The sequence below is a fragment of the Pipistrellus hanaki genome (genome assembly GCF_964339955.1).
Source record: "Pipistrellus hanaki genome assembly, chromosome: 8".
NCBI lineage: Eukaryota > Metazoa > Chordata > Mammalia > Chiroptera > Vespertilionidae > Pipistrellus > Pipistrellus hanaki.
Window position 1 is genome coordinate 23,806,011 of NC_140510.1, and position 19,448 is coordinate 23,825,458.

At 37.9% G+C, this 19,448-nt stretch overlaps 1 protein-coding gene and 1 pseudogene across 3 annotated transcripts in view; one reads left to right on the forward strand and one right to left on the reverse strand.

Annotated features, from left to right (window-relative positions):
- ARHGAP15 (Rho GTPase activating protein 15) overlaps nucleotides 1-19,448 on the forward strand; it is a 609,260-nt gene that overhangs the window by 105,974 nt on the left and 483,838 nt on the right. For both annotated transcript variants that reach the window (XM_084891908.1, XM_084891909.1), the window contains one exon: nucleotides 17,552-17,641. In XM_084891908.1, coding sequence (XP_084748034.1) covers nucleotides 17,552-17,641 — 90 coding nt within the window. The remainder of the gene's footprint in view (nucleotides 1-17,551; nucleotides 17,642-19,448) is intronic.
- LOC311626875 (small ribosomal subunit protein eS6-like) lies at nucleotides 6,061-6,643 on the reverse strand (annotated as a pseudogene). The gene has a single exon. The product of its transcript is annotated as a small ribosomal subunit protein eS6-like (transcript).

Below are 19,448 nucleotides of genomic sequence, written 5' to 3' on the forward strand. Positions count from 1 at the left end.
CCTTTAAATTAAGGTGCCATTTATAAACGCTTTATTCTTATTTATGAAATGATCACTAAATGCAGCTACTTGCTCAAATAATGTATTATAAAGTGTGTTATAAAATGCATTAGTAATAAATGCTTAACGGATGAGACTATGGGAAGCTGTTTTAAAGAATATTATAAGACGTAAATCGTGTTAAACCATGTATGTGCATCTTTAATACATGAATTTAAGTTGTTATCTAGCATGCTATAAAGTGCTCCACACATTAATAAATAATAATAAACTGTTTATAAATGGCACCTTAATTTAGGGTGCTACCAATGAGGAAACACTCTAAGTTAACAAAGTGATTTTTTATCTTAGTCTAGCTGAGGCATTTCACTATATCCCACTAACCTTTCCGAATATATCTATGACTCCATCTAATGGAGCTAACACAATTTCTGTATCCTCTGGTTATTACAAAGTGAAATTTGTAGGGTGTCTCTATGGTACCTGGAGGAGGGCCTCACGTGTGCCCACAGGGATTTGACAGTGATAGCAAGGTGGAACGTTTTTTTATTAGTTACTGGGGCAATTCAACCCCTAAACCTTGCTGCCCAAACACCAGAGCTGCCACAGGATGTAGGAGACTGGGCAGGCGGCCTAGCTGACAGCCTCCTGATCAGGAAGGACTGCGGGCAGGAACCCACCTGCCACACCCCATCGGCCTGATGGGCCGCAGGGAAAGGGGCGCCTGGCAGGAGTCAACCACAATGAACTCATTTGTACTTGGCAGGTAATGAAACGATGGGAAGTTCTTTGCTTTCCAGCCACCAGTCATGTATGCTATGTAATCCTCTTTAAATAGGAAGTAGAAAATCTTTTGCTGGTAGACGTTTTCATTTAAAGGAGAAGATTTTAGTAAGAACAAAAGGTAGCATTTGGCTTGCTCCTGATAATTGCAATAGCCTTTATCCCAACATGGCTTGCTGATTTTGGAATCTCCGTGCAGTCCAATCTGTAAACTAATTATGAATAAATTAAAAATATATCTCATGCCTCTGTATTTTTAATTCAAACTGCCTCAGAAATTTTTTTTAAGGCTTTGTTTTTATATTTTGGCCACAGTAAGGTTAAGATAATCTTTTTAAGAAAGATAAAGTACCCTGAAGGGCCAGGCACAAAACAGCTCCACCCCCTTACAGGCCCTTTGTCGCCCTTGAATGAGTTCTCAGGGGAAGGAAGTGCATCAGGGAGGGCAGTGCTTGCCTAACTGAGTGTGGCTGCTGAGATCTCCCTCCTCCCAGGCGACCAGAGCCCACTGGGGCAGAGTTTACGCGAATGTGCTGGGGAAATGGGGGTGACTGGATTCCAAGTTGGGTTATATTTATTATTTTAATCCCCTTGTATGAGAAGATAACATTATCTGCTGTTGAATTTTAAAACTCCCTTTTCGATGATAGGAAAACCTTGCAAGTCAGCTTACTAATCTCAAGCCTCCAGTTCAACCTTGGAAATTGTTGTACCTTGACAATCGATTTTACTTGTAGAGGAAACTTGTTAACAGGTTTTGGTGATTGTTTGGCAGTCCCTACTTATGACTTCTGGCCCCGTTTTCAATGATCTTAAGGTTTCTCCTGGGCACTCATTGTCTTCAAAGGGAATTCAGGGCAGGAACCAACTGTGCTTTGTGGTAATTGGGGAAGAGAATTACAGATTCGTGTTTGTGCTGCATGAGTTGTCTTGCTAGTCAACTTCTTGGATACATTTCTAACCAAGTATTAAAGGCCTAGTGGGATAGCCCACATTTCCCAATTCCAGCTTTGGAGAAATGATACGATAATTGCCAGGCTTGATTAAAGATGCTGTGGTTTTGTTTTGAAAGAGATTTATGCCCCAATTTCTGAATTTTTCTTGTGCCCCTGGTGTTATCCATGTCCTTCTGGAGAAAAGGCTGTCCTTCCCTCCAATGGGGTCCGTAGAAATTGCCTGAGTATGTGCAGATGCGGTTGAAAAGAGTAAGTGGCATTTTAATCTTTACAGGAATGCTCTTTGAATGTTAATGCAGTGGTGAACTAAGCAACAAAGTAGCTAGGAGCAGGACTTTGAAGTTCAACCACAGTGAACTCCATTCTAGTTTTGCCATTAGGAGCTGACAATTACTCAACTTCTCTGAGCTTTGGAATCCTCATCTCTAAAATGGGGATAGTGTTATCTGCCGGCATAATTAATAAGGAATGGAATTAATTCATAAAATTAAAAAAAAACACATAATAACCATAAAATACATATTATATTCTATTATAATGTACTCTATTAAAATATCTCTCTATATAAAGAGGTAATATGCAAATTTGTCTGGGATGCTGTAACAGTCATGATCGGACAAATTATCTCTTTATAGGCTGTGTGCACAGATGGGGGTGGGGCCTGCTGCACAGTGAGGCAAACCATGGATGGCACAGACAACTAGCAGGCATGCAGAGAGCAGGCCGGAGCAGGGCCTGCCAGTCACCACAGCCATGATCAGATCCACAAAGAGCAGGGCAGAGCAGGCCTGCAGACGGAGCTGGAGCCTAGAGGCAGGGAGGTGAGCCCAGGCCATGGCCACTGGGAGACAGTGCCCCAGCAGGCACGACTCTGTGCGGGAGCTGCAGAGGAAACACCTTTTCTGACTGCTCGTTGGCTAAGCTCCCTGTAAGCCACTCTCAGTGTTCTTGGTAACTTGGGTAATAAGAATCCAAGACGGCTATCTAGGGTCTTTCCTCCTCACTCCTGGAGAAACAAATGAAGGTCCACTACTGGCTACTGGAGGGTCTAAGAAATGTCATATCCTGCCCTAGCCAGTTTGGCTCAGTGATAAAGCCTTGGCCTGTGGACCTCAGGGCCTGGGTTCGATTCTGATCAAGGGCATATACCTAGGCTCAGGCTCCTCCCTGTCTGGGGCCCACGTCAGGGCTTATGCAGGAGGCAACCAGTCAAAGTGTCCCTCTCACATTGATGTTTCTCTGTCTTTCTGTCTCTCTTTCACACTTTCTAAAAATCAATGAAAACGTATCCTCAGATGAGAATAAAAAAAAAAAAAGAAAAGAAAGAAAGAAATGTCATATCCTATGAAAGAGACATCTTGAAAATGCCTAAAGAAAGTTGTCATTTTTTCATGGTGAAGGGACTGGAGTCTGTGTTGATGAAAACACTTTGGCAGCTGCCGTGGCCAGCAGTGGCAGCAGCAGCAGGGTGATGGAGGTGGTGCCTTCCCCTGATCAGCCTGCAGTGGGAGGCCAGACTGCGGTTTAGGCCTGCTCCCTGTGTCAGTAGGACATCCCCTGAAGGCTCCTAGAGTGTGAAAGGGGGCAGACTGGGCTGAGGGACCACCCCCTCCTTCGTGCACTGGGCCTCTAGTCTGATTATATTTATGATATTCCATAGTACATTATTTAGAAAATAATTATAACCCAGTTGTTTCCTTATGTTAGTTTTGTAATTGAACTGATTCAGACACATACAGAAGAGAAATTAGTTCAAGTTTCACCAGTATGTACATCCTCCAAGAAGACAAATATATATACTCATAGGCAGCATAAAATATTGTGTCTAAGCACTGAATAATTCTGAAAATGAAACCATCCCTCCATTGGGAGCTTTAGATGTACCCTCCTGCGTGTCCATGTACATTTTCCTTCATTGACTCTACCCCCAAGGCTTTCACACTTAATACAGCATGTCACAGAATGTTGTGCCTGATACCACATTTCATGTTTGCCATTTTTCAACCTCACCAACATTGTTTCAGTTCATTATTATTAAGTCACATTTTTATTGAAAGTTGCCCTTTCCCTGAAAATAGACACAGAATCACTTTACTGGTGTTTGCAAATTAGAGATTCTTAGGCTCAGAGTCCTCAGTCAACTTTGCAAGGGAAAGGAGGACTGGCCTATTTTTTGCTTTTGTTTTTAGTAAGGCCATCAAAGAGTAACTTACCACCTACTGCCACTCTCATTTTTTAACAGAAAAAGGACATATAAAATAGCAGTCCCAAACCAAGGTAGGATAAAATTCAGAATGAAAGTCTTTAGCAAGACGGAAAACTGCCCCGTTTCATTGTGCACTTATGTTGTCTCTGTGTTGTTCACCTCAGACCAGAGAAAGTTTGGTGCCAACTGGCCGACACTCCAGGGAGGCGCAGCATTTGAAAACAACCAGTGTCCTCAGAGCTGCATATGCTGTATGCTGAAGGAAAGGGCAGTGTTCATAGTCTCATAGATTTTCATATTTTCTGATTTTTAACTCACTTTAAAGTTTTTAGATATTTTGTCATTGGAAAATAATACAGAAACCATTTTTAGTAAATTGTATAAAACATATACAAATATTTTAAATTATTCATCTAACTTCTGTATAACCACCTCCCAGATCAAGATATAGACCCCGTCAACCCTAGAAGTACCACTCCTTGACATTTGTCCTTACGTCAACACAAACTCATCCATGGCCACAGGATTAATTTGCATTTATCCACTATTTTATTACCTTTCATTGTTTTCCCACCTGTATCTATGCATCTTGAAAAAATATAGTTTACTTTGTCTGGTTTTGAATTTCTAGTAGACTCATAGTGCATATATGGAATTTTTGCTTTTTCCTATCAGTATGTCTTGCTTTTAGTTTCAATTTTTTTTATTCTTCTATATTTTTCTCTACTTCTTTGGTAGTGACACACTTTGTTTCTGTTCTGTTAGTGGCCTACCTAGGATTACATTGATACTTATCAAAGGCTAAAGCTAATCAAATATTTTACCCTCTGCCAAAACATTAGCTTAAAATGTTTAATCTATTTATGACTTTTTAAATTGATTTCAGAGAGAGGAAGGAAGAGGGAGAGATAGAAACATCAATGAGAGACAAATATCAGTCGGCTGCCTCCTGCACACTCCCCACTGGGGATCGAACCCACAATCTGGGCATGAGCTCTGATCTAGACCAGAACTGGTGATCTTTTGGTGCAAAGGACAATGTTCAACCAACTGAGCCAGGCTATTTATTTCTTTTTTAAATGTAATTTATTCATTTTATTTTTTATGTATTTAAAAATATTTTTATTGATTTCAGAGTTGAAGAGAGGAAGAGAGAGAGAAATATCAGTGATGAGAGAGAATCATTGGTCACCCTAACTGGGAATGAAACTGTGACCTCCTGGTTTGTAGGTTGGTGCTCAACCACTAAGCACGCAGGCCTGGCTATTTTTTTCTACTAGCATTTATTCCTCCCGTGTCCTCTTTCCCCTACAACCTCCCACTCCCCCTGCAATCAGCATACTGCTGTACTGTTGTTTGTGTCCATGAGTTCTTTCTCTCTTACTCTCTCTCTCTCTCTCTCTCTCTCTCTCTCTCTCTCTCTCTCTCTCTCTTCTGGCTCAGTCTCCTTGTATATGCTTTTGCTGTTTTATATTTTAATTTATTCTTTTCTTTTTTTTTTTTTTTTTTTTTTTTTTTTTTTTTTTTTTTTTTTTTTTAGCACACTAGACATTATTCATTCTCTTTTACGTATAGAGTCAATGTTGGTTTCCATTTGCCCAATATTTACCATGTTCTTTGCTATTTATTTCCTCCCGCATCTTAAACCTTCCTTCAAGGATCACTTTTCCTTCTGTTTAAAGTGTATTCTGAGAAATTCCTGTAGTAAGGGTCTTGTGGTGACAATCTGTCTCAGTGTCTGCTTGTTTCTAAATGTCTCCATTTCTCCCTTAGTCTGGAAATACATATTCTTTCTGGATATAGAATTTTCAGTGGGCAGTGGTTTTCTTTCATTACATCTAATATATCATTCCACTGTGTGTGTGTGTGTGTGTGTGTGTGTGTGTGTGTGTGTGTGTGTGTTTGTGCATATGTTTTGTTTGTTTGCTTTTTGAAATTTGATGTTTGTTCTTATATTTGAGTGGACTCAATCTCATTTTTTTTACTGGACTCAGACTTAGAGGGAGAAGCTTTCAGAGAGGACAGCCTATGTCTCATGGCAAATTGTACCTGACATTTTTCTTTGGCCCCTTTTATTCTTTTAACCAAAAGTTTAACATATTCTTTAGCCTCTTTCTAATTTTCCGCAGTGCATTGTTTCTTCAGAGCAATACACTCTTTCTGTTGCAGTACATGTGGAGTAATAAGACACTGAATCTTAGGTGCTTTGGTCTGAGGTTTCTTACTGTCTTTGTATAGGGGCTTCCTTACAACATATTGACAGACAGTCTTATTCAGAGATGGGAGAGTTTGCGGATTCTGCTAGCTCTCTTGGGCCCCAGGCATTGAGGCACAGTAGTGTCAGTGAGACCAGAAATATCTTTCTCTTCCCTTTTAAGCAATGAGCACATTAAAAACACCGAGATTGGCACCCACAATGCAATCCTGAATGGATTTGCACTTTCTCTCTCCATTGCACCTTGGTCTAAAACAGGAGTGCCCCTTACCCAGCAACAGTCAGAGACTCCCCTTTGTGTGGAAACTGTATTTGTCATCTCCTCCACTGATTACAACCACATAACCCTTCCATTCTTCACCCAGAGCATCAGAAGCAATTTCTGTGGCTTCACACTTCTCCTAGGAGGCACAAGTTAGTATCATCGTCCACTTCAATGAGTTTCTGGCATCCAGGGGCCAGGAAAGCAATGCTAAGTTTCATTCCTGAAGCGGCTGGCTACTTCTGAGGTGCCACGAAAAAGAGCACTGACCACCAGAGTACAAGCATTCTGACCAGTAGGTTAGCTTGCTGCTAGGGTCTGGCTCATCAGGACTGAGCAAGATGGGCCAGACAAGCCCTGAAGCCCTCCTGTGGTCCCTCCACTTCTGGCTAACCTCCCTCATCCCTCCCAGCCCCAGTCATGCACTGGTGGGGTCCCTTGGCCTGCCCTGTGCCCTCTCGCAATCTGGGACCCCTCAGGAGAGCCAGTTTCAGCCCGATCCCACAGGCCAGGCAGAGGGACCCACTGGTGCATGAATTCGTGCACTGGGCCTAGTATGTACATAATAGGAGGGCTACAACTGTGCTACAACTTCTCAGAGACAGAATTAGTCTTTACTCTGTTTTTTTCTTCTATTACATTGCTCATCTACAAAGGCAGTCTTTATAATCCCTTGAGATTGGAGAAAAACAACACATTTAATATTGGTTCTTCTTTATCATTTAAAAAATATGTTTATATTTATTTCAGAGTGAGGAAGGGAGAGGGAGAGATAGAAAAATTAGTTATGAGAAAGAATTATCAATTAGCTGCCCCCTGCATGCTCCTTACCTGGAATCCAGCCCACAACCCAGGCAAGTGCCCTGACAGGGAATTGAACCCTGAACCTCCTGGTTCATGGGTGGATGCTCAACCATTGAGCCACACCTGCTTGCTGGGCAGTTCTTTTTTATCTTTTCCAAAGACCCTCAGGCAGTAATTTTTCCATTATTTTGTGAGCTCAATTGACCTAAATTTAAATGTAGAATATAAACAGACTACAGGCCTGGTACATGAAAATTCATGCACTTGTGGGGAAGGGGGGGTCTCTCAGCCCAGCCTTCACCCTTTTGCAGTCCTGGAGCTCTTAGGGGATGTCCAACTGATGGCTGAGGCCTCCTCCTTGCAGGCTTCCCTCTGCACTAGGTGACAGAGCAGGCTGATCGGGGAAGGGCACCAGCAGACAAGTGGCCAGCCCCACCTCCTGATCGCCCCTCCACCACTGCTGGTTGCCGCCATCCCCCGATCGCCATTCCCTCCCTCTGCCTGCTGATGGAGGCCTGGCACCACCTGCTTGTTGGCCCCTTCCCTCACTGGTTGTTCAGCCATTTGGTCAATTTGCATATTACCCTTTTATAATGTAGAATGCCCTCAGGCAAAGGGCAGTATGTTCACTGGATATGCACTTTTTCTCTCTGGGCTTAGAATCTCACCTCCAAAAATTACTTTCAGTCCCACTTTCCACTATCTTTTCAGCCTTTTCTTCTTTTTGGGGGGAGATGGAGAGGGAAGGGGGTATGGTGAAAATACATTCCCTCCTGCTCCAAGGAGTTTGATAATGTAGACAGGGATGCAAATTAAACTAAAATGATATGAAACTATATGAATGATAAGGAAGGGAGACGAGTGTACTGTTTTAGATAGGATAGTCTGGAAAGACCTGTTTGAGTTGATATTTGAGCAGAGCTGAATGAAAATGTAGAAGCCTTGGAGGAATCCAAAAGAAGGATGGTCCAGGCAGAAGAGCAAGTTAGAAAAGTCCAGAAACTTAATGTACTTGGTGTTTGGGAAAGAAGGGAGGAGGCCAGGGTGCTTAGAGCACAGTGAGCCTGGGTGAAAAGATTGTGGGAAAGTCAGCCCTTTGTTCTTTAAGATAATTTTTAAAAATTAGATAGCATTTTTCATTGTTTTTAGTTGGAGAGTTGATCCAGATAACATAGTTTCTCATTACAGTTTACCTCACTTTCATTTAAATATGCAGTTGGTTAATCAAGTTTGTGCTATTTATATAAGCCTTGGTAGGAAAAGGCTTCATAAGAATATGTATTGAAATCCTACAATGAACAGCTTGCTCGTTAGTACTACATATAAGGCACAGAGATATAATCAGGAATAATCAAGATACTGTCTTTGCTTTATAGCATCACTGCCAAAAAATAGGGTGAGATGAAATAAGAAACATAGAAGAGGTGTTTTTTTTGTTTGTTTGTTTTTTTGGGATTTATAGGAAAGAGAGCTCACATCTGTGAAAATTTGAATTGGGCCTTGAAGGATGGTTATAATTTCAATATGAGGATTTGTAGGCAGGGATTTCAGTGGAGTAAGAAATATGAACAATGGCATGAAGTAGAATGGGCAAGGTCTGTGTGCTAAAAAGAGGAATACTTTTTTTTTTTTTTTTTCCCCAGTTTCGTTGGAAGATAGGATAAAAGAAAAGAACTGAGAAAAGTGCCATGGGCTGAGATTTGCTATCAGGGACAAATCTTTAATAATCTTTTAGTCCCCAGACATCGTCACTCTGTAATAATCTATCATAGCTATTCCTTCTTAAAATATGTTTTTATTGATTTTAGAGAGAAAGGAAGGGAGAAGAATAGAGAAACAGAAACATCCATGAGAGAGAAATATAAATCTGCTCCCCAATACTGGGGATCAAGCCTGCAACACAGGCATGTGCCCTGACCATGAATTGAACCAGCAACCTCCTGGTTCATGGGTCAACACTAAACCACTGAACCACACTGGCTGGGCATAGGTTTTTTTTTTTGTTTTTTTTTAACAAATATATACTGAACGAAAGTATGACTAGGTGTTATGTGTCCAGGCCTATCATGACGAAGTCAACGAGGAATTCTATTCATTTGCTCTCATTTAGACCAAGAGCAAAACTGTTGCTCAAAGCGCCTACAGTATTATTTGTTTCATCTGGTGCTAGATAAGTCCTAAGGAAACAAAAGTTGTCAATTTTATATATCCTCTGAGGCCTTTACTCATGCATCTTGCATTTTTCAGGTACACATACCTATTTTAGTATCAGTGGAGCATGTCCAAGGCTCCAGCACTTCATTTGCAACTTGCCTCCTAATTACCTGCTGTACTTTGTGATTTTGGAGCTTGTTTGATATGGAGTAGACACCTGACTCAAGCCATAAGATATGACAAAAATTCATTCCTGGTTAAAAAAACCTCCTAAGAACAAAACAAAACAAAACAAAACAAAATACCCATTGATTGATTACCTCATGAAGCTCTGTAATTTAGTGCATCAACTTATTTATCTATTCTATGAACAATTAACTCCTAACAGGTGTCACACAATGTGGTTTTAAATCCTAAAGAGATATCTAGATGAATAATATATGATTTCTGCTCACATGTGCAGTACTGTACCTTACTAAAATAAACACATTGTGCAAAGTACATTTCTAGTTTAAGAAATATCTCCACCAAACCAGACCAAATGCACCTTATTCTCAGCTATCAACTATTACTGTTTCATTTAACACAGAGTACTCTCAGAAAACTTAATGTCACTTTCAACATAAATTCAAAAGCACTATAGACATTAAAAGGAATATTTATAGCCTGAAATGTAAGGTTCTAAAGTCAGTATGTTCAATATAGCCCACATGTTAATATTGTATGTAATTCTTTTTGTTGTTGTTGCTACTTTTATGTGTTTTACTTTATATCATGCTACTACTTTTAGTAAGAGGCAAATACTGGCAAATTTTACCTCATATGATGGAAAAATTTTCAAGACATTTAATATACTATTACATTTGTGAAACCATTCATTCAACCATAACCTTTAAAGCCGATAATAATAATAGTAGTAGTAGCAATAATAATAGATTAATATCAAAGTTCTCATTAAAATATTTTGTTTGCTCTTTTAATATTATTTACTTTCAATCAAAATAATGAACACAATCATTAATTAAATAATATAATACATCTAGTGCTCATTCACTGTAGTATGTTTTAAATAACAAAATGGACTTATTTATGGGAGTAAATGATGAGATTTAGCAAAAATATGAAAATAGTTTCAATCAGAAAGCCATTTGTGAATTATTGAGTGGTTTGTGGAAAAAAAAAAATCTGAAATGATTTTATCTTTGTAAAGTGAGTATTGAGCCCTTATTCAGATCCTTGTTGAAAAAGACCATAAAAAATGAAAGGGCAACCTTAGCCTAATAAGGTATTTTAAACTTCTCAATGTTTTAATTCTGATAATGATAGTGCTCTGGCAAAGTCAGCATGATTATCATTGGGCAGTTTATAACAATAGCCATAGTTTGCACTATTGTATGGCCTCACCATACATTTAAAAATTAGAAAAATATAACAGTTGAAAATCTAGAAGATAATTGGTGGAGATGCAAAACAAAAAAGAAGAAAAATAAATTGAATTCTAGTATTTTATGAACATAAACTTGGTAAGAAGAAAAATGAAATCAAGTGATCAATATCACTATAAATGAAGCCATGCTCTCTGGTTATAATTTTATCAAGATTTGGCCATTAACCACAATAAATTTTGTATCTTATGTAATTTTTAATAACCACAAAAATTATGAAATTGATAAGATACTTTATGAATGGATAATAGCTTACTGTCCAATAAAGCTCACCTTAGGCTCTCTCAGAAAACTATTTTAATTATGAAGCTTGACTCTCTGTGGTTTATCATTTTGGTCAATGCAATGCATCTGATTTAGAGCTTGTATTTCGCTAAGACAAAAGAGACTTTTTCTCCACAGTGCACTTCTTAATTTACTGAATATGTGTAGTTAGTTTTTCTTAAAAATTCTCTACTAAATTGAAATGTCCTCAGAAACAATATATCTCATTAGGTAGAAATAGGGGTTTCTAAGTCAGACCACCTGAGTGAGGAATCACAGCTTCATATTTTATTTGTTGCTATAATCCTTGGAGATCTTGACTGCAGTTTGGGGTTACTAAGAATACCGACGTCATATAGTTATTTTGAGGTTATATGAGAAAATGGATGTAACATGCTTTCCAAATAGCAAAAGATAATAAATCTTAATTATGTTTACTATTATTAATGTTATTACTACATGAAGCAATAGAGTATAGTGGTTAAGACAACAGGCTTTGGAACCAGGTAGAATTTGGGATTCAAATAGCCAAATTGCCACTTAATGATGGCAGTATATTTAAAATCTGTCTTAGTTTTTTTATTTTGTTGTGTTTTCTTGTTTGTTGTTGTTTGTTTGTTTTAACAATAAAGCAAAAATTTTTCAGGTAGTAGAACACTTTCTGCTGTACAAATACAATCCAAAATGTTTGCAAAACCTCATTTTTACCCATACTGCATGAGAGCTATTCATCTCTGTCATGAGGAAAATAACAATTGTCTCAGCCCTGATTCCTTAGAAAACAAAGCCTGAATTAAGTATCCATGATTTATTTGGGAGGTATGAATCCAGACACAAAGGGTGAAATGAAAAGGAAGTTAGGCCGGAAATGTTGGGAAATAGTAGAGGGGATGTGCTACTGTGCTGGCTACCACTCTACAGAGAGTCTCAGAGGATTATTGAGCTGGGGCAGAGGAAAGAGGTTTTATCTTCCATGTTTCTTCCTGCTTCCTTTTGGTTCAAGTTTATCATCTGGTCTTCACTTCCTGTGTTCCATGGACTCTGGGATCCCCTTTAGATGGCTACTCAGAAAGTCAGATCCTTCACTCTGTAAAGAGGCATTTATTTCATCCCATTCTGGAAGTGGTTGGGAAGCCAAAAGCCTGTCTGCACTTTGGCAGCCAGGAGGGAGGGCTTAGCATTCCAAGAGAGTGACTGACTGGCAGTCCTCAGGAAGTGGGATCGGATGGGCCCAATCAGGGCTGGTCCTCTAGACTCTGAGAGGGACAGCTGAGATGGACAGAGTAGAGTAGGGTCTAAGGAAGGACTCTGAGGGGGCACCTGAGGCATCAAAAATGTGCCCAAGTTACTTACTCTGCAGAATTTAATAGATCTTTATGCACTATAAATGTAAGACAATGTTAAACTGACTAAAACTATCATATTTATTCTAACAAGTTTTTGATTCAGCAGTAAAATCAATAGGTGTTTATTACTTGAAAAAGAGAGAATACTTTCTCTTTAAAACAAACAAACAAATAATCCAAACATATAATATTCTAGTGCCCCAGATCACTAACAAAGATTTGCTTTTATGAAAATGTGGGTTGATTTGGTCTTGTAATGTACTGAGAAATTTTACTGTAGAAACAATTTCAGTTATTATTAACATCATTTATATTCATATACATAAAACCCACATCTTACCCTCAAAGTATCCTCTTCTATCTTGGCAGTGGATATACTTTAGACATTAATAAGATCAGGTATCCATTCAGCACTATTTCCTAAATCATTTTTCCCAAATGAAAATTTATAAGTGAGTTTTCTCCTCCTCCATGAATGATTTTCCAGAATCAAAACCAGTTATGTGCTAAAACTTAATTCCTCTAAATAGATTTTGTGTTTCATGTTTCAAACTGATAAGAACAATCTGAGTCTATATTCTGGAATAGCAATTAATCCAAAATAAAAAATGGTAGCTAATATCCTGTTTCATAAAATCTGAGCCTTGTCTTTTTTTTAACTGCATCTAGTAATAATGGTGTGACAATGAGTGGCCCAGTGATTTGTTGTCCACACACATACCTAATCTTCATCCTAGAAAATACCATCAAGTGAAAGAGCATTGGCCTTTCATATTTTCTTAATATACATTAAAAAGCCCCAAATATTCCATAGAGAAAAATGGGAAATTTAGTCCCAAAGATTTAATCTAAGTCAGAGAAAAATACATTATAGAGAGAATACCCTGTCAGCTATTATTGGGATATGATAAAGATGGACTAAGATAATAATAAAAAATTAGAAATGGACAAGACCTAGGATCAATTTTTAATGACTTCACATTGTTCCCACAACGAGGTTTCTATATTTTATTGTCCAGAAGCAGTAACTTTTAAATAATTCTATTTAAATATTTTTAAATGAGTCATTTATATTTTAAGTTTACCCCAGAAGAAATGTGCACTCTTAGGTTTAAATACATATTTAGTCAATTTTTAAAAAGTATATTTTTATAATGATGTGCAATATGATCCATTGGCGTCATGTAGTTCATTAGCAGAGCTGTTCTTGTGTTTTATATTTTATAGCTGTAGAATCAGAAATACATTTTTTTATTAAAGGATTATTTAATTTCAAGCTTCTTGAATAAAATCTTATTGGTCTTCCATATAAATTCTGTGACTCTTGTGAATAACTTATTTCAATGTTTGATAATATTTAGAAGCTAAAAATGTTCCCTTATAATAAGCCTACTCCCTAAAGTTGTTCTAGCCTGGGTTCTCCAGCATTAGCTTTGTAATCAACTACTGATTAGGATGTTTTTAAAGTAGTCCTCTATCTCCTTATTTTAGGTGTGTGTTTTTTTTTCTTTTTGAAGCCAATATGCATTTATCTGCTTTAATATTATTCAAGCCACTTTACCTTTTTTTTCTGGAACACTTTTAAATTTGCCCCAAATCTCTTATCATTTGCTTTGATTTTGCCATACAAGATCAATTCCTAACAAAAGTCGGTATAACTTGGAATATTGTACTTTTACTTCTTATGTATTTCTCATTTTGTGAGCTACCACTCTGGGGGGTGTTATTTAGTTTTATTTATAATACATTGGAATGAATCTGGAAATTTCCCATTTTAATATCCATGTTGTTCATAAATATATTCAATAGTTAACAAATATCTATTGAGTGCTTATTTTGGCCACTTTGCTAGATTTGGGGAAAATAAAGAAGTATTATAAGATAAACCCAGCTTGTTCTCTGGTTGTATAGATAAACCCAGCTTGTTCTCTGGTTCTCTGGGGAAGAGACACACCAAAAGTAGTTATAATGTGTAGGTAACAAAAATAATTGTAACAAAGTGTGTTTCAGAGTAGGGGAAATGCTGGGAAGGAGTGAGTAACTGAGCCTGTACAAGCAAAGAAGAGCTTCATGGTGATTGCATTGGAATTAAACTGTAAAAATGAGCAGGAGTGGAGCAAATGGCAAGCAAGGAAAGTGGATTGAAGAAAGAGAAAAGTGCTTTGGATAAAAAGTGTGCATCATCCTCATATCACCGTGCATAAAGTAGTGAAAGCACGTTGCACTTTGGGAGGTTAGCATAGCTGGTGTTTAGAAGAATGAGGGACTGAGTGGAATGGAGAAGAATGTTTGGGGGATGATGAAAAGGTGCCTGTGTGCCATACTGAGGCAATTGTACATTATCCCGTTTTCCAGAAGAAATAGGGTGAGATTTATGGTTTAAATTTTTTGTTTGACTTGTCTCAGAGGGAACAGCAAGGAGAAGAACTCAGATGAAAAAAAAAAAAAAAAAAAAAAAAGAGCTCAAATGAGGTTGTGGTCCTAGGATGACAAAGATGGACACAGTTCTGGAATTCAGGCTTTGTACCTTTTGCTGTGGATGGTGAGAGAAGGGAGGATTCAGAGAGTGAAGTAGGTGAAATGGAAAAAGGGATGACTAACCATGCAAGCAAGAAAAGGGGCAAGTCTGAAAACAAGACAGTGATTTCACTGAGGTGTCTGTGCTATATCCCAGTGGCAGCACTGACCTTAAAACAAATGGACAACAAAATATTTATTCAGAAAAAATGGGTTTAGCTGGGAAAAACAAAGAATTGTAATTTGGAACATGCATTCTAATGGTGAACCACATACAAGTCCAAAAGAAATCAAAGGATAGGGAAGTTTTTTTATGGACTTGGGAGGGGTTATTGTAAACAAAGAGTTTGTTTAAGGGAACAGCGTTTGAAGTATAGTGACTTTTCTTTTTCTTTTTAAATTATTATTTTTATTTTTAATTACAGTTGCATTAAATACAAATAAACATATACTTATGTGTATAGTCTTAAAAATCTGAAAAGTAAATTTCTAAGAGGTACACAATTGCCACCTAAGAAATATTGATTATGTTTATTCCTCTTATAGCTTTATTGAAATGAAATTGAGAAATAACCGCATAAATTTAAGGTGTACAATATGATGATTTTATATACATACCAGGGGCCTAGTGCACGAATTCGTGCACCTTGAAAGGAACTGTGACCCTGCCCAGCCCCTCTTGCCATGGCCCCCAAACCCATGTCTTTTGGCAGCCCTGCTCCTGCCACCACCACTCCCATGTGCTGACAGTGTGAGCCCTGCTAGCACCCACTGATTGCACAGAGTGATTAGGGCAGGCATCAGCAACAGCTGTGAGCAGGACCAGCATCGTCAGTGGGTGCGAGTGGTGGCTGCTGCCCTAATTGCCCCTCAGGAGCAGGGGGAGGTAGAGAGGCCCTCAGGGGCAATCAGGACTGGCAGCCGCCACTCACACTACTGATGGTCCCAAGTGATTGGGACCGGCTTTGGGCACCAGCAGCAAGGTGCAAGTGCAGGGCAGGACTGCAGCACGTGGAAGTAAAGAATTTTCAGTAACCAGCAGAGACTCAACCTGATGACAGTGACAGGCACCCTGCCTTGGTTTGGTGCCCCCACTCACCTGTACCACCATCCTGCCAATGCCCATGCCCACCATGTTTCGCACAGGCCCCCTGGTGGTCTGTGCACATCATAGCAACCAATTGTTCATTTGTTCCTGTCATTCCATCATTTGGTCTATTTGCATATTAGCCTTTTATTTTATACTAGAGGCCTGGTGCACAAAATTAGTGCATGCGGGTGTGTGTGCCTCAGCCCAACCTGCATCCTCTCCAATCTGGTTCCCCTCTCACAATCCAGGACTGCTGGCTCCCAACTGCTTGCTGCTTACCTTCCTGATTGCCCCAACCTTCTACTGCCTGCCAGCCTGATCACCCCCTAACCACACCCCTGCCAGCCTAATTGATGTCTAACTGCTCCCCTGCAAGTCCAATTGCCCTTAACTGCCCTCCCCTTTTAGTCTGGTCACCCCCAACTGCCCTCCCCTGCCAGCCTGGTCCCCCATCCCAACTTCCCTCCTCTGCAGGCCTGCTCCCCCCCCCAAACTGCTCTCCCCTCTAGGCCTGGTTACCCCTAATGCCTCCCCTGCAGGCCTGGTCCCCCCCCACCTGCCCTTTCCTGCAGGCCTGGTCACCCCCAACTTCCCTCCTCTGCCTGCCTTGTCCCTCCCAACTGCCTTCCCCTGATGGCCATCTTATGGTAGTCAACTTTGACCTTATGGGGACAGCTATCTTGTGTGTTGGAGTGAAAATTTGCATATTACTCTTTTTTTAGATAGGATTTATTATATAGGACAAGGAGGGGGGTAAAGGTAGGTTACAATTCTGAGTACACAAAACACAGAGTTTATTATTAATTATTGTATTTTCTATACAAAAACAATTAATCTACTTTTTCACCACCCTGTATATATTGCAAAATTATTACCACAAAAAGTTAGTTAACACATCCTTCACTTTATATGATTACCTGTGTGTGTGTGCATGTTTGTAAAGTGAACACTTATAACATACTCTCTTAGCAACTTTCAAACATACAGTACAGCGTCAACTATTTTTATTATGCTGTACATTTGATCCCAGAACTTATACCTAAAAGGTTGCATGCTTTGACCAACAACTCTCCATTTCCCTAATCCATGATAACTACATTCTGTTTCTATGAGTTTAATCTTTTCAGATTCCAAATATATGTGAAATAATGGAGTATTTGTCTTTCCCTGTCTGACTTATTTCACACCCTTTAGGTTTATTCATGTTGTCACATATGGCAAGATTTCCTTCTTCTCTATGACTGAATAATTTTTTGCAGAATGTGTGTGCATGTGTGTGTGACATTTTCTTTATTCATTCATTCATTGACAGACGCTTAGGTTGTTTCCATGTCTGCCTATTGTAAATAATACTGCAAAGAACATGAGGGTTCAAATATCTCTTTGAAACTAAAAAAGAAAGGCTTTATATCATAAATATGTATAGCTGCTAACTCAATAAATTTTCTTTTTCTGACATGCATCACCAATGTTGTATGCTTTTTATTCTTATTTCATTTTTATTTACAGAAAACTGGGCACAAACCAGAAAGTGTGGATTTGTGTGGAGCACATATTGAGTGGGCCAAAGAAAAATCAAGCAGAAAGAATGTCTTTCAGGTAAGAGAGTTACATATATTCAGTTTATCCCTATTCCTTCTGAATCTGAGGTATCTTGGGTAATCAAAATAAGACTACCTTGTTGCGACACTTTCGTGTGTATTTTCATTTGCAACTAATTGTGCAAAAGTCATTGTGAAAAAACTGACTCCTTTTCTTCTGTTGAATTTTAGTTTGTTTGTTGTCATTCAAAATTCAAAAGTCATTGATTTTTGCAATGTATTTGCTAGATGTTTGGGGTTCAAACCTAGAATGGTTGACTTAGATTTATTGTAGAACTTTCAGACATACATAAGTAAGGTTCACTAATTATGATAAACTATTTGCATTCATTGTTATTTCTCTCATCTTGTCATAAAATATACTTACCATTGTGCATTAGGGGGATATAGAAAGCTGAACAGCTATAAAAATTGGACCTTTCTAAATAAAAGTCATTAATAATTCAATCATTTTTCATTGAATGAAAAGAACAGATGAAATTATTGAAAAATAATAAATGGAAAAACTTAATATTTAACAGATGATGTTACTAAAATACCATTGGCAATTAATGACTTTAGATAATGGAGGTTGATCATTTTCTATTTTATGTGAAATTTAACTCACTTTTCTATTCCAAAGTAACCAATAGCTATATGAAAATATTTTATAATTTATATAATTTAGTATCCAAGAAACTGGATTATTATAATTAATATATTAAATGTCTTCAAAGACTATTTTGATGCTTGAAGAAAAGTCAGTTTTGTTTTTATATGCATCAATGAAATAAATATATTGGGTCTTACAGAAATATAGTTTGGTGACATTTTTATCTGAGTTCTCACTAGAAAAAAATAACTGGTTTCTAGTTTGTTCTGTACTTTTCAGATGCTAATTCAGGTTTATCCAAAAAATCTTGACCCAGGTTAATGTTTTAAATCACTTTTAACTATTAAAATTAGTTAACACATCCATCACTTCATATGGTTACCAGAGAATAAATTATGTTTAGAATAACTTATTTTTCTGTTTCTAGTATTATTCTATTTAGGTATTCATTTAATATGATAATGTTTTACATATATATATATATATATATATATATATATATATATAACTAAAAAGGAAGAATGAAAAACTAAATATGCTTACCTAGCAATCAAGGCTAAAGCTGAAAGTGATTAGAATGTGAATTTTCAGAATCAAGAAGGAAAAATAAATTTTCTCTTGAAATAAGGAATTGTAGGTCAATTTATTATTCTTTGTGCTGTTTGGCCATAAATAACAAAAGTTAGAGGTTATTATCCTAGCTTCTATGACAACACATTTGGTCAGTATGACTAGATCTGAACTGGATTGTGTGAGATGAGTGGTTTAGTTTTATTTGTATTGTGAGTTTAGCATCCTAGTTACCAATTATAAAATAAAGACAAAAAATTGACATTGATATAATTCTTGAACAACAGAGACTCTTAAAATTGGGCTAAATTAGCCTTCTTTTAGTTCCTTCTGTTAACCTTATGAAGAATTAAATTAGATTAAAAATAAAGAAGATAGGGCTGCAAATATTGATGAAAATCTTTATGTATAATTTTACATAGATAAGAACATAAAACATAGATAGAAGGTATGCATAGCCCACGGGCACAGACCACAGTGTGGTGAGGGCCTAGGAGGCTAGGGTTTGGGGTGGAGAGAGTCTATGGGGAAAAAAGGGTGGACATCTGTAATACTTTCAACAATAAAGATACATTTAAAAAAACATAGACACTTAAGCTACCTATATTTATGATATGTATCATCTTAACCTTTTCTGAACATG